This window comes from Canis lupus, chromosome X (assembly GCF_003254725.2).
Source record: "Canis lupus dingo isolate Sandy chromosome X, ASM325472v2, whole genome shotgun sequence".
NCBI classification, from domain to species: Eukaryota; Metazoa; Chordata; class Mammalia; order Carnivora; family Canidae; genus Canis; species Canis lupus.
Genome location: NC_064281.1, coordinates 119,489,401 through 119,503,108, shown reverse-complemented (window position 1 = coordinate 119,503,108; position 13,708 = coordinate 119,489,401). Strand labels below are relative to the sequence as shown.

Here is a 13,708-nt window from a genome sequence, read left to right as displayed (position 1 = left end):
GCAACATTGTCGCCTTCCAGGAAGGCCAGCAGAGGCTGCCATCGGCACACCTCCCACAGCTCATGTTTTGGTGCTTTGCACAGGACTGAGGAGTTTAAAAGAACATCAATTAAAGGGCCAAAGATGAAAAGCAAACTGATTTTCTGGGTACTCCTGAGCATACAGGGCGTACAAGGCATCTTCCCTATTTACCGTGTCCTATGTACACATGCCAGATGGAAGGACTGGAAAAGATGCCTTGGGACTGTCGATTCCATTAGGGAAGAGAATGCAGTTAGATACTGATTTTTTAAAACATTATGGGAAATCTCAGACATAAACAGTAATGAGAATAAAACAGTAAAGCCCATGTACCCATTACTTGGCTTCAACAATTATTTACATATGGCCAGATGCGTTTCATCTCTAGCTCTGCCCTGGATTACTGTGAGGCAAAGGCAAATCCTGGACATTTGATCAAAACACTTAAATGTGAAGTCAAGTGTATTTTTATTCCATATATATACTCTTACCTGTTTTGACATTTGCCATACACAATCAATAAACTGGAGAAAAATAGGAGACCGGTCAGCGTCGGCGTGGTTTTTATCACCATGACCTATTCTCTGAAATGAATGGGTGAAGACGATTTGTTTTCATTGATGGGTACAAAACCAAGAAAGCATATAACCCACACAATGTGACAATACAACTCAGCAATCTGCTTTCCAAATGCCAAGTTTCTCAGACAGTAAACAGTATATGTTTTTTCTGTGGCAATACAGAAATGTTAAAGTTTTGAAATAATGGAAATCAGGGGCGCCTGGGTGGCTCAGCAGTTGAGCGTCTGCCTTTGGCTCAGGACATGATCCTGGGGTCTTGGGATCAGGTCCTGCATTGGGCTCCTTGCGGGAAGCCTGATTCTCCCTCTGCCTGTGTCTCTGCCTCTCTCTCTGTGTGTCTCTCATGAATAAATGCATAAAATCTTTTTTAAAAAAAGGAAAGAAAAAATGGAAATAAAGTCTATAAACATCTGTAATGGACCCATGCTGAGGGGCAAAGCATCATCACATGTGTCACAACCATTTCTATCATCAGCTGCAGGTGGACAGGGCCAGCTCATCCTGCAGGTAGGTTAGCAGCTATAAGGTATCAACCTCAAGTTCGAAGCCTCAAAACCATGTTCAAAAGGGTGTGATTATTAAGAAGTGAAGTTATTTCTTCAAACAAGACAAAAACCTCACCATTTCTTCTTATTTAGAATGATTCTTTCCACTTGCAAATGTTATTCACACTACTTAGAAAATGTGGAGAAGAATCATCTGAGGGAGCTTGTTAAAAGGCTTTTTCAGGGGCGCCCAGGTGGCACAGTTGGTTAAGCGTCCGCCTCTTGATTTCGGCTCAGGTTGTGAGCTCAGGGTCCTGGGATAAAGCCCTAACTCCATGCTCAGCAGGGAGTCTGCTGGAGATGCTCCCTCTTTGCCCCTCCCCTTGCTCGAGCTCGCATGCATTCTTTCTCCCTCTCAAATATTTTTTTTTTTTTAAAAAAGGTGTTTTCAAATGGTATCTGGAGATAGACCTGGAAATAGGAATTTTAATAGGTTCTCTCAATTTTCAAAATGCTATCAGAGAATAATAATAATAATAATAATAATAATAATAATAATAATAGCCTCGACTAAAAGTCTAGCATCTCTGCAAAATGTATTTGGCTCTAATGGCTATAATAATAGCTGGGAAAGAATGGTCATCCTATCCTCCTCCTTTCAAACAATTTCAACATTTCTATGCAGGTTCCTGACATTACCCTCAAGTCAAACTGTAAATAGTGCAGATGTATAAACATGTATCCTATGACAACTTGACCCCAAGGAGTCGGACATCTTCAAACGTGTACTTTTCATTTGACTCCTCAGATTTCCTTTTCAAAAGCAAATACATGGTTTAACAACTAGCTTTTAAATCTCGAACGGCAGTGATGTGACATTTCAAAAATCAGGTTTATTGTTTACTTACAGATGCAAACTTATGTCCAAAACTTATCCATTCCTTTTGTACCAATATTTCAAAGCCCTCGATGCTCCGATAGAAGCTGTCGAGCATCAGCATGGCCAAGGACGTCAGCTGGGCAGTCCTGTCCCATCCATCGCTGCAGTGCACGAGCACTGAGCTCTTCCCTGAAGAAACTCTGTCTGCTACTTGAATGGCTCCCGTCAAAACAAGCTGCCAAAGAAGAACAGGCGAGTTGGTAGGTAGCTGTGAGGTACTGCTGAAATTTGAAATGATAGTTTTTGACCCTAGAAAAAGTCCCGTTTTCAAATACTGCTACTGTCTGGAATAGAAAGATTTCTGTGAAGGAAATACCAGGAGCTGCTGGACCTGTGACTAGGGTATTTAAAAAAATCAAACAAAAAACAGCCCAATGCACAAAAAACCACATTGCATTTCAAGTTTATTTTCGCGTATGTGATTACATTAGCATACTAAGGGCTGTCCTAGCCAAGTTGCACAGACTGTGGCTTAAATGACAGGAACGTATGATCTTGCTACGAGTCTAAGACCAAAGTGGGCAGGACCAGGCACCCTCTGAAGGCTCTAGGGAAGGACCTGTTCCAGGCCTTCTCATAACTTCTGGTAGTTTCTTGGCCCGTGGCAGCAAAATTCCAGTCTTCACATGGCCTTCTCCCTGGGCATGTGTCTCTGTGTCCAAATTTCTTCTCTGCATAAGGACACCAGTCTTACTGCATTAGGGGCCCACCCTACTCCAGTATGACCTCGTCTTAACTGCTCACATCTGCAATGACCCTGATTCTAAAAGGTCACACTGGGGGCTCAGGACTTCAAGACATGAAAGATTTTGGGGGGACAGCACAATTCAACCCATAGCAGTGATCATTTTAGAAAAATCGCTGGCCCAACAGGTCCAGCCTAGACCTTAAGGGCCCGATACAATGGAAATCACCTTTGTTATAAGTTGACAAAATATGAACTGTTCGATGGCTCGTAAGTAGAATACTTACGTAAAGATAAAGTGATGGCCTTCTAGTGAATGTTTGAGACTTAAAAGTACTACTAAACTTATGTATACAAAGAGTTACTGTCATGATGTCATTTTTGGAGGATTTGGGTACTTATGGAGTTGTCCTTTACAAATCACAGAATGTACCCATCATGACGGTGCAGTTTGAGAAGACCATGTAAACGTATATGGTGGCGCAATCATCATCACAATCCAGTCATAGAATGCTTCCACCACTCACAAAAAGTCTCGTGCGATCTGAGCTCAATCTCTGCTCCTCCCTCAGCCCCCAGCTACCAGCAATTTGCTTCCTATCTCTGTAGTTCTTCATGGACTCGAAATTTCATCTTAAATGCAATCATATGATAGGTGATCTGTTATGTCTGACTTCTTTCACTTAGTGTCATAGTTTAAGGTGCATCAGTGTTGCAGCCCACATCATCCTTCCTTTTTAAGGCCCAAATGTCTCCCGTTGTACAGACAGATCATATTTTCTTTGTCCGCCCATGGGCTGATAGACGGTTGGTTGTTTCTAGCATTGGGTTACTGCGAGTGATGCTGCTGTGAACTCTGGCACCCACAGATCTATGTGTGGGGACTTCAGTTTTCATCTCTCTTGGGTAAATACCGAAGAGTGAAATGGTTGGGTTATATAGTAAATGTACGTTGATTTAACTTTTTGAGAAACTGCTGAGTTGTTTCGGACCATTTCACACTGTGGCTGTCAGTAGAGTACGAGAGCTCCATCTTTTCAGGTGCTCATCAGCTATTCACATACATGATGCCATTTTTGGATCTCCCAACATCCCAACGGCTGTGCAACAGTCAGGCAGTGTGGTCGTTTTAACTGATTCAAGGAAAAGTCAGACTAAGTGAAAGATCTGCTATACAGAACTTTAAAGACCCATACTTTTGTGATTTTTTAAGACTTTATTTATTTACTTGTTTAAGGAAGTCTACACCTAATGTGGGGCTTGAACTCATGATCCTGCTATCGAGAGTCCCATACTCCACCAACTGAGCCAGCCAGGAGCTACTGAAGATCTGTACTTTCCTTATTTTGACAGAAACAGTTACTAAAGATAAGTGGACAAAGTTGTGCTGAGGACAGGTTAGGGGACCTGATGGCACATCAATTACTCGTACAAAAGTAATCGCTTTTAAAATGACTACAGCAGCTTTATTTCTTCAAGCATTTTAAGTATCTCCTCAAAATCCTGTTTACAATTTTAACTTGAGGCACTTCTGCAGGAAGGGCTGTTGAGAAGCAACGGTAATATAGCAGATCGCTTGAATTCAACTTAAGGAAGCTGAGCTTCTGGCACACTTTTACAGAGAGCCTGTTAACTTTAAAAATATCACATGTTTTCCAATAAAGTACAAATTCCCACCATCGCATCTTGACGGGAACGCTGCTAGTTATCTAATGAAACAAAAATCAGATTTTTCAAAAACCATCACTGGAAACTCTTAAATCACCAGATGGACCTGGGACTGATGGGGAGGCAGTGTGTGGCGTGCTGGCTCAACGGCCTGAGGCCTGGGTTTGAAACTTCCTTCCACCACTTTTGACATGGCACATACCTAGCCAATCGCAGAACTGTGGTTCCTTTCTCTCTAAAGTGAGGAGAGAAATGGGATCCCCACTAATAGCCTGTCTTGGCCTAAGACAAAGAGTCCCCATCAAGTGATGACATCAAGCATGGGTTCCATGAAGGCTAGCTGTCAGCTAGCTGCCTTCTAAGAGACACAAAAGAACATGTCACTTTCAAAGAGGAAGGGCTATAGGGCAAGAGCACTGGAAAGGACAGAGAGAACATGTAAGCTCCAGAAACCACAGAGACAATACACCCTGTTGGGGCTCTGCTGACGGACTGGAATGTGGCTATGGGACATACGCCAGGCTGGTGGTGGTCTCCTCGCTTGCGCAGCTTGACCTGTTTTGTACAGAGCAGCGGGACCATTTTGTCTGGATGCAGGTTAGTGGTGGCCATGCCATGTGTCTCTCAGCAGTCCTGGGGCTGCAGGATAGTGTGGGAGGCTGCAGGATGGGTCAACCAATGATGTCCAGGTCCTAGCTCCTGGAAATCTGCAAACACTGCCTTGGATGGTAACAGAGACTTTGCAGATGTGATTATCAAGATAATGACTCTGAGATGGGGAGATCATCCTGGACTATATGCAGGTGGGCCCTGAATTATACCCCTTGTTTCCTGATAAGAAGGAGCAGAGGGAGATTTCACAGAGAGAAGGCAATGGGATCATGGGAGCAGAGGTTGAAGCGATTTGGCCACAGCCAGGGAATGCCAGCAGCCACATGAAGCTAGAAGAGGCAAGGAACAGATTCTCCCCTAGAGCTTCCAGAAGGAACACGGTCCAAATGAGCCCCCCTCCATTCCCACCCGCTTGCTCTTCAAGGTCCGGCTCAAGGCTACCTGTATCTCTGTTCCCTTGTCTTCTAGCATGATGAGACTTATGCCTGAGAAGCCCTGAGTCAGAGGTCACTGCAAGCGTTGATCTGGGCTCCCCAGTTACAGCTGGTCTCCTTAGAGAACACTGACAGTTTCTTTCATTTCTTTCCTATCCCCTCTCTTTGGACAAAACTATAAAAATGTACAGGGGCCCTTTATAGAATTTTCCATATTCCGTAGGTTCTAACTTCCATGCACCTCTTAGCAGCCTTGACTCCTGACTTCCTCAGATACCTGAGCCACTGAAGAAGATCTGCTTCTGACCAGTCCCTATTCTAGCTAGCTCAGAGTAAGAGTCTACTTTTCCCAATTAGGCCCCACCCAGGTCTGTTCCTGGGCTTTTGTCCAGACCGCCTCTTTCTAGAATGGGTCCCTTTGTCCCTTCTACTTTTAAGCCCCACCAAATCCCAAAGGGCCTGTTCTTTCCACTGCCTTTGCTATGAAGGCTTGCTGGCACTTTACACACTGCACCAGGGAGTACTAGCTTTCTTGTTACACATGCATGCCACCTCTTCAACCATATGGACCTCCCTAATGGCAGGAAGTATGTCTCTTCCCTTTTTCCATCCATAGGGTCTAGCGCAATGCTTTGCATATGAGAGTGCAATATTCTCTAAAAATAAATGTTTTCTTTCAGAATAGTTTTATAGAAAAGTTATAAAGGTACTACAGAAAGTTTGCATTTGGGATCCCTGGGTGGCGCAGTGGTTTGGCGCCTGCCTTTGGCCCAGGGCGTGATCCTGGAGACCCAGGATCGAATCCCACATCGGGCTCCCGGTGCATGGAGCCTGCTTCTCCCTCTGCCTGTGTCTCTGCCTCTCTCCCTCTCTCTCTCTGTGACTATCATAAATAAATAAAAAATTAAAAAAAAAAAGAAAGTTTGCATTTACTCGACCCAGTCTCCCCTATCACTGACATCCTATAATACTACGGTACATTTGTCACAATCTGTGAACCAATATTGATGTGTCATTAAGTTATTAATAAACTTCTTTTTTTAAGATGTTATTTATTTATTTATGAGAGACCCAGAGAGAGAGGCAGAGACATAGGCAGAGGGAGAAGCAGGCTGCCTGTGGGGAGCCTGATGTGGGACTCGATCCCAGGACCCCAGGATCACGCCCTGAGCCAAAGGCTCAACCACTGAGCCACCCAGGTGTCCCTATTAATAAACTTCCTCATTTATTTTTAATAGAGTCCATACTTTATTCAGGTCTCCTTAGTTTTTTTTTTACCCAATGTCCTTTTTCTAATCCAGGATCCCACCCAGGACCCCACATTACCTTAGCTGTTACAATTACTTGGTTTTGCGATTCGTTTTTGAGAATGATAAATTAAGAAAAAAATGAAAGTTAGACAGGCCAAATGAAAATATGATTCCTACCAAGTCTGAAAGTGAAATTTGGCTAAGAAACGTTCTATATTAAGAATGCACCTATTTAAAGGAGGCTTTTTGTTTGTTTACCCAACAAAATGGTACCTTCTAAAGGTGTTCTTTCCCTCAGATAGCTTCAAGTAGTTTTACTCAAGACTGGAGGTTTCTGATGCCTTTATCAGGATGAAGGATTGAATATAATCGAAGCACAAAGTTCATCCTTTAAAGTCAGTCAATTTGAGATTAGTTTCAATAAAAACAACCTCTCTCTAGGTCCTTGTGGGTCATACCCCGTAACATTTGGCTAGCAAATTGGCTGTTCTTAAACAAACCTGCATGAAAGACTGAACTAACTTACTATTGACCAGATGGAAAGTGACCTCCCTACAAACTCTCAAACTGTTCTGGAGCAATGTTGTGAAATCTTTAAGTTAGTTAAGCAAATTAGGAAGAGACACAACATTGTCAAATGTAGAACTCCATACTACAAATATTTCATCTTTCACTGCTCAATTTTAATAATGGAAGGAATTTTAAAAAGATTCCTGCTCCACTAAACAATGACTTTCTTCCTTATATATGTCCATTTTTTTTTCAAAATATACTTGCCTTGATATGTTCTAACCAATGGGTAGACTCCAAACTGGACAGCCAGTGAGACTCTTCCACATTAGGATAAACGATGTCTTTGACTTTTTTTAAAGATTCCCGCATAACATGAATGTTATGAATGTCTAAGAAGAAAAGTTCGGCGTTATGATATGCATCATCACTTTCATATCCTCCTCCTGTTGCCTGAGAAACAGCAAGACACAAAAACAATCAGTTGGGTTTTCTATTTCATCGGTAACTTACACAAATATTTCAAGTCCTCTAAATCGCAAAATAAAACCTCCCCGGCTTGGATGCAGTGACTGACGTGGCCTGACTTCCCATCTAACGCTGAGCCTCAACACTGAGCCTCAGTTATACTCTGAGCTAGGAAAGAAACAGAACAACAACAACAACAACAACAACAACAACAACAAAACCCCCAGCAGGCTGGCAATTTCCGGGGGATCTGTAGTTGCAAGAAAAGAAAATCACTTCAAAATGTTCCATAATTACTAGCTCTTCTTCTGGATCTGGGAAGGCAAGAGCGGTTCTCAAGGGTCCTTGTCCGCTATCGGTTTTGTAGCGGTACTCTTTGGCAGTGGAGGAGCGGGGAGGTGGGGTGCTGGCTCCCTAACAGCATTCAGCTTCGGCCCCTCTCTGCTCTGATTTGAGGCAAGGCACTCAATTTCTCTGAGCCTCAATGTTCTCTCCCACAGAATTGGAGATAACACTAGGTAGGTTAAACAGGATTAAAAGCAGTCATGTCCTATCACAGCTGATACCAGCCACCATTTGGTGAACCCCAGTGATTGTCCCAGATACGAAGATTCTTGCTTTCTATCGGCTTCTCTGATTCTTACAGCAATGCTGCAAGAGAGGTATTATCATCCCCGTTTTGCAAATGAGAAGAGATGCTATTTAACTATCCCCAAAGTCACACAGTCATCGGTAGAATTCAAGGCGTCTGAGTGCAAGAGCCAGACCTTTTCCAGCACACCATGACCATCTGCTCTGCAAACAGCAAGGATGGAGAGCCGCACCACGCAGAGCAGGCCCCCAAAGAGCAAAAGGTTTCAAGAGGAGACAAGACGGCCACCATCTACCGCAGCGCCTGCAAGTATTAACTTGCCAGGACAGGCAATCCGTCCCCCTTCATGGCACGGTGGAGATGCCCACTTTCCATGTAAAGAAATAGCAATGTAATAAAAGGAACCTGGCTGCATTCTGCTTAATGCTTTAAAATCTCACAGCACGTGTGGCCTCTGGCCCTTTAAGAAAAAGTTAAATAATTCAGAGACTTGCCAAGAAAGCAATGTTCTAGGAGCTGAAATGGAAGGGGAAGGCATTGGACAAATGTGCTGTTGCTACGTATTGCCTCTTTTCTTTTTATTTATAACAATAGAAAGAATATAAAACTTGTAACTCAGAAGGGCCAATGCATCCTATGGTGCTTTGTTTTGTTTTGTTTTTTGCCAGGGTTAGTCACACAGGTTTCCTGCAATAGAAGCAAGGTAACCACTTGGATTTCAACCCTGAAGACCTATGTGCAAGCCAGAGGTCTCCGTCTTCACAGACTCTACGTAAGGAAATAGGTTTTATTTAGAAACATATTTTTAAAGCTTGTTACAGACAGCATCAGTAGTAAGTAGACAGTACACAATCACTTGGCTGTTTTTAAAGAAGTCATTAGCTAATGAATAAAGTGACAGATGAGCCATGTTACCCTCTTCTCAGTTATCCATGCCTCAGGGTATAACACCTTGAGGCTCTGATCAGAGGCCTCGACAGAGGTGCTCCTACCCACCTGGCAGGCACCTCCATAAACTGCGGGCACACAGCCTGTGAGGAAACAGCAAGCCTATAATGCAATGACAAGTCACCCTCCCACAGATGACCCGCTTCCCTACAGGAAACAGTTACAGTGATTTCCAAAGAGATTCTCACTGCTGGAGTTTTTTTCACAAATAACTGAAGACAATGCGTAGAAAAACAAAAGGCAAAACATACTTATTGTTCCTTGCCAGAGCAAAGACAGACACTAATGCAGCTCCACTTGAACTCATCACAGTGGACTGCGGCAAAACTGAAGCAGCCTGGCACTGGGTCTTATCTACGCCTGGGTTTTGTCTGTTTACTTGACAATTGGTGTAATGTTGGTTATTACGTGGAGGGTGGGCAGTGCAAATTTCTAAATATCCACAGGGGAGGAAGGATTAGGTCCAAAGAGAACAGAAGTCAGAAGAGTAAAAATCAATGAGGCAAGCATAGAGTGAGTTCCCAAAAGTTCAACTTCTCCAGCTCTGGTTCGTTTTGAAGTCTTCAGTTTCCTTCTCTTTAATGAAAAGGAACAACCCAGACAAGCTAGTACGACAGCATAAAGGTTCAAGGGCCTGTTGCTATGGATATAGATGACTAGGGGAGAGCCACAGCGGAGGGAAGAGGGAACAGAAGCTTGGTTTTTAAAGAATGCTGCACAGGTCTTTAAAGCCTCAGTTTTTTTCCTCAATTTTTTCCTTCCCTTCATTCCTAAGAGCACTAGTAACACAGGCGTATTTCCTGGGTGTTAAAAAGGCATTCGAGAATTCTGCTGGGGAGCTGGGGAAAACAACAATGAAAAAAGATTCTACTGCTATCACAATAAGCTTTAGAGTTAATAAGATGATGAAATGTATAATCATTTTGTACATTTTCGTATTTTAAAATAATCTTTCTAAAGACCTCATTTTAATGTTACATCATCTCTATTTCAGGCTAAATGTATACATGCAAACATTGCATTCTATACACAGTTTCAACTCTGAATTATATATGAGGGATGGAACAGAAATATCTAATGTTACGAATAATGCAAGAAGATATTCATCTTTGGACTTAATTTCCTAAATGTTTTACTTCTACTTCTTAATTTACTAGTCAACAACACTCCCTGATTGCTTTACATATAATTTCAAGATCATTTCCATTACTGAAACAAAAATCAACTGCAATAACAGATAGCTGGTCCAAGAGCACACAGGGAGTGGGGGGGGGGAACTCCCTGGATGCAAATGTGTAAGACACACAATCTGTGTACAAATAATTGTGAGTGGAGCCCCCCCCCCCACACGCCATTTTTACACACCCTTCTGTTTAGGAAAGCTGCTGCATCTCTCAGAGCTGTTTGAGGACTTGTTTTGCTTTCAGGTTCTTGTCTTGTGCTATGAATAATTAAAGATGCCAGAAAAGTGACCTCAGGAAAAGCAAAGTATTCAAGATGATGAAATTTAAGCCTACAGCTGACGAGAAACAAGAAATCGGAAAGGCGGAATGGTGGTGAACACCTTAGGGCAGGCCCACTGTGAGCACTTGCAAGTGACAACTGGCAATAGTAGGAGAAGGAAAAAACGAAATGAAAAGGAGAAGTCAAAGGACACCTAGGTGGCTGAGTGGTTGAATGTCTGCCTTTGGCTCAGGTTGTGGTCCTGGGGTCCTGGGATCGAGTCCCACATCGGGCTCCCCGCAGAGAGCCTGCTTCTCCCTCTGCCTCTGTGTTTTTCATGAATAAATAAATAAAATCTTTAAAAAAATGGAAAAGAGAAGTTTAATATAAAAAGCCTAACAATCTGGGGCTGTTCAGTGTACAGGCAAATGGCCTTATACCTTGCAGCAGCTTCTGTAGATCTTCTGAAAGCAACACTACCTAATCACTGATGTTCACCAGGATGACCCCAATCAACTATAGGGGTGCTCAGTATACTCTGCCTAAGAAGGCCAAGAGACAACAGAGACAGACTTGCCTTGAAGATAATAACAGTGTGTGCACATGATTATAAAATCTATGTGCAGAGATCTACTCATTTCTTGAATTATCTTATATAAATGAGAACACACATTAATGAGTATAGTGAAGAGACAGTCTGGATAAAGCTACAGGTTTAAGATTTTAACAATTCCAGCTTCCCACAACTCCTCACAGATGCTTCAGCAGTGTATATATCAAGATGGCTCAGGAACACCCTAAAGCGCTCCAAAGAGACTCCAACTTCTGCCAAAATCAAAGTTCGTTACAGTTCTATCCTCACCTAATTTGCCTAAAGGTTATGGTCATTTGAACCTTAATGGATTCAACTCTCAAGATGGATTTTGTGATTAAAACTACTTCCTCCCTCAGCAAACCAGTTTTCCCATTTCAACTAAAGTCTAACTTCACATAAGCCCACATGTTGGCACACCGTGCAAAAACATTCATGTGAAATACGGCATGCTAAATGCAACAAGATAAGATCTATTGTGTCACTAAATATACTCACCTTGTTGGCCACGGCATTTACATTGGGTCTGGCATCATAGATTGTGAGTTTAGAAATTTGTCTGTTAGTCTCCCTGATAACATCGAGATACTTCTCATCATCTTTATTCCGTTTACCACTCATTCCGACAAGAGGCTGGCTGCAGCGCACAATGACCGTCTTGTTTTCTGGATGAATCCATGACAGCACCTATGGTTAGTCCAGAAATTTTAAGCTATCCAGAAAGAAACAAATCTCAAAACAGTTAGAAATACATATAAAAAAATAAAGTGCTAACAATCATGATGAAGTGAATCTGATTTAGCCAAAACAGTACTTGTTCACCTGCGATTTTCACTTTGTGTGCCCATAACCAATTGCTTTACTAGTCTTAATTAGCACCACGTCTCATAGACGTTAAATGCTTACCTAAAAAAAGTTCTATCACCTAAAGGAAATAAAAAGCTTCTAATACTACTTCAGGTCTGCAGCTTGCACTGGATTTCCCAGACAGAAACAAGCTTTAACAAGAAGTGAGACATAAAGGAAATCACCTCTGGTACAATGTGTTTCTATACTACCAACTGACTTCTACAGGTCATCTCCCCAACAGTCTCAATTCTAGAATCTCACACAGTGGGGAGAAAATCCAAGGGAAGAAAAAAAAAGCTCTCAGGATGTCCAAAGAGCTGCGAGAGGTCCCACAATGAGGCTTGAGGAGCCGTACTTTGCACACAAGCCTAGTACGTGTGCTACCTGGTTTCCAAGCTCACGGTGCAGGAGAAACAACACCCATAAAAGGGAGCTAACAATGTAATACAACAGAAACTACAGAATTGTCCACTTTAAGTGGGTGAATTGATCGGGTAGGCAAATTGGATCTCAAAGCTGTTAAGAAAACAAAAACGGAGCCAGGAAGTGAGTGTGGTGGGCAACAGGGTGGGCTCTGGGGGAGGCACATCTCTGCTGTGGTTGTAACCTGGACATGGGGTTCACAGCCCCTGTCTCTCCCAACTCTTCCTTCATCAAATGGGGTGTGGGGTGTAGGGGGGGAACATGACTCCACAGCCCTGCTGGGCAGATGAACGAAGAACACATGTAAAGTACATTCCAGGGGCAGGCCAGGTGGTCTGGGAAGTCAGATCCGGAAAACTGTGAAAAGCAGACACAAGAACCAAAGAAGCTCACTTACTACAAGGCCAAATGCGTTGTCATCTGTGAAGTCACCCCCTCCATGATGGCAAATGATAAGCACTGATGTTCACAAAAACCGATGTGCATAATAATGACAATGGGTTAGTGAGAAAAGATTACACGATAGCGTGAATGAATCCTTGTTCAGTCTTTGCGCCATGCCAGAGACCAGTAATGCAACATCACTGTGGCCCTGAAGAGTCCAAAGGCTCAGAACTAGGAAGCCCTGGGACAAGCACTGGCTGTCCTGGACCTCTGGTTTCTAACCAACACCATGGAGGTGACACCTGCCCAGCCAGCCTCCTATGGCCCTTGCTTCAAGACAGGTAAGAGACATGAGATCACTTTTATGCATGTATGGATGTATTTTTAATTTTCCAGGTTTACTGAGAATGTAAGTGATATACAACACTGAGTCAGTTTAAGCTACACAACATGTTGACTTGATACAAGATCACTTCTAAAAGAGAAAATCACTATATACAAAGACTTATTCTTTGATAAACATCCTCACCAACTTTTATATTTAAATCACGTCCTAGGTGAGGAAGTGCCCTGTACCATTGGCAGTGACCTCCCTTCCTCGACCCCTCTTCCGTCCGCCTGGGAGATTAAGGCTGGAATCACCATGCCATGTTACAGGTACTCTTGTAAGCTGTTTTGCTTCTTTCTTTTTCTTTCGGGATCTCATCCACCTTCTTAAAAGGATGCATACTCCCTTGGCTCACAGGTATAAATAATGGTCACTTCACACCACCACCAAGCATGACTGCTTTCAAAGTATATGGTACTATATTGGGTCATTCCT

The 13,708-nt window shown here is 42.8% G+C and overlaps 1 protein-coding gene across 4 annotated transcripts in view; it reads right to left on the bottom strand.

Annotated features, from left to right (window-relative positions):
* MTM1 (myotubularin 1) overlaps positions 1 to 13,708 on the bottom strand; it is a 96,516-nt gene that overhangs the window by 13,777 nt on the left and 69,031 nt on the right. For all 4 annotated transcript variants that reach the window (XM_025460760.2, XM_025460762.2, XM_049107428.1 and 1 more), the window contains 4 exons: positions 11,728 to 11,916; positions 7,454 to 7,639; positions 1,996 to 2,202; positions 513 to 605 (listed from right to left, as the gene is read on the bottom strand). In XM_025460760.2, the coding sequence (XP_025316545.1) occupies positions 513 to 605; positions 1,996 to 2,202; positions 7,454 to 7,639; positions 11,728 to 11,916 (675 nt within the window). The remainder of the gene's footprint in view (positions 1 to 512; positions 606 to 1,995; positions 2,203 to 7,453; positions 7,640 to 11,727; positions 11,917 to 13,708) is intronic.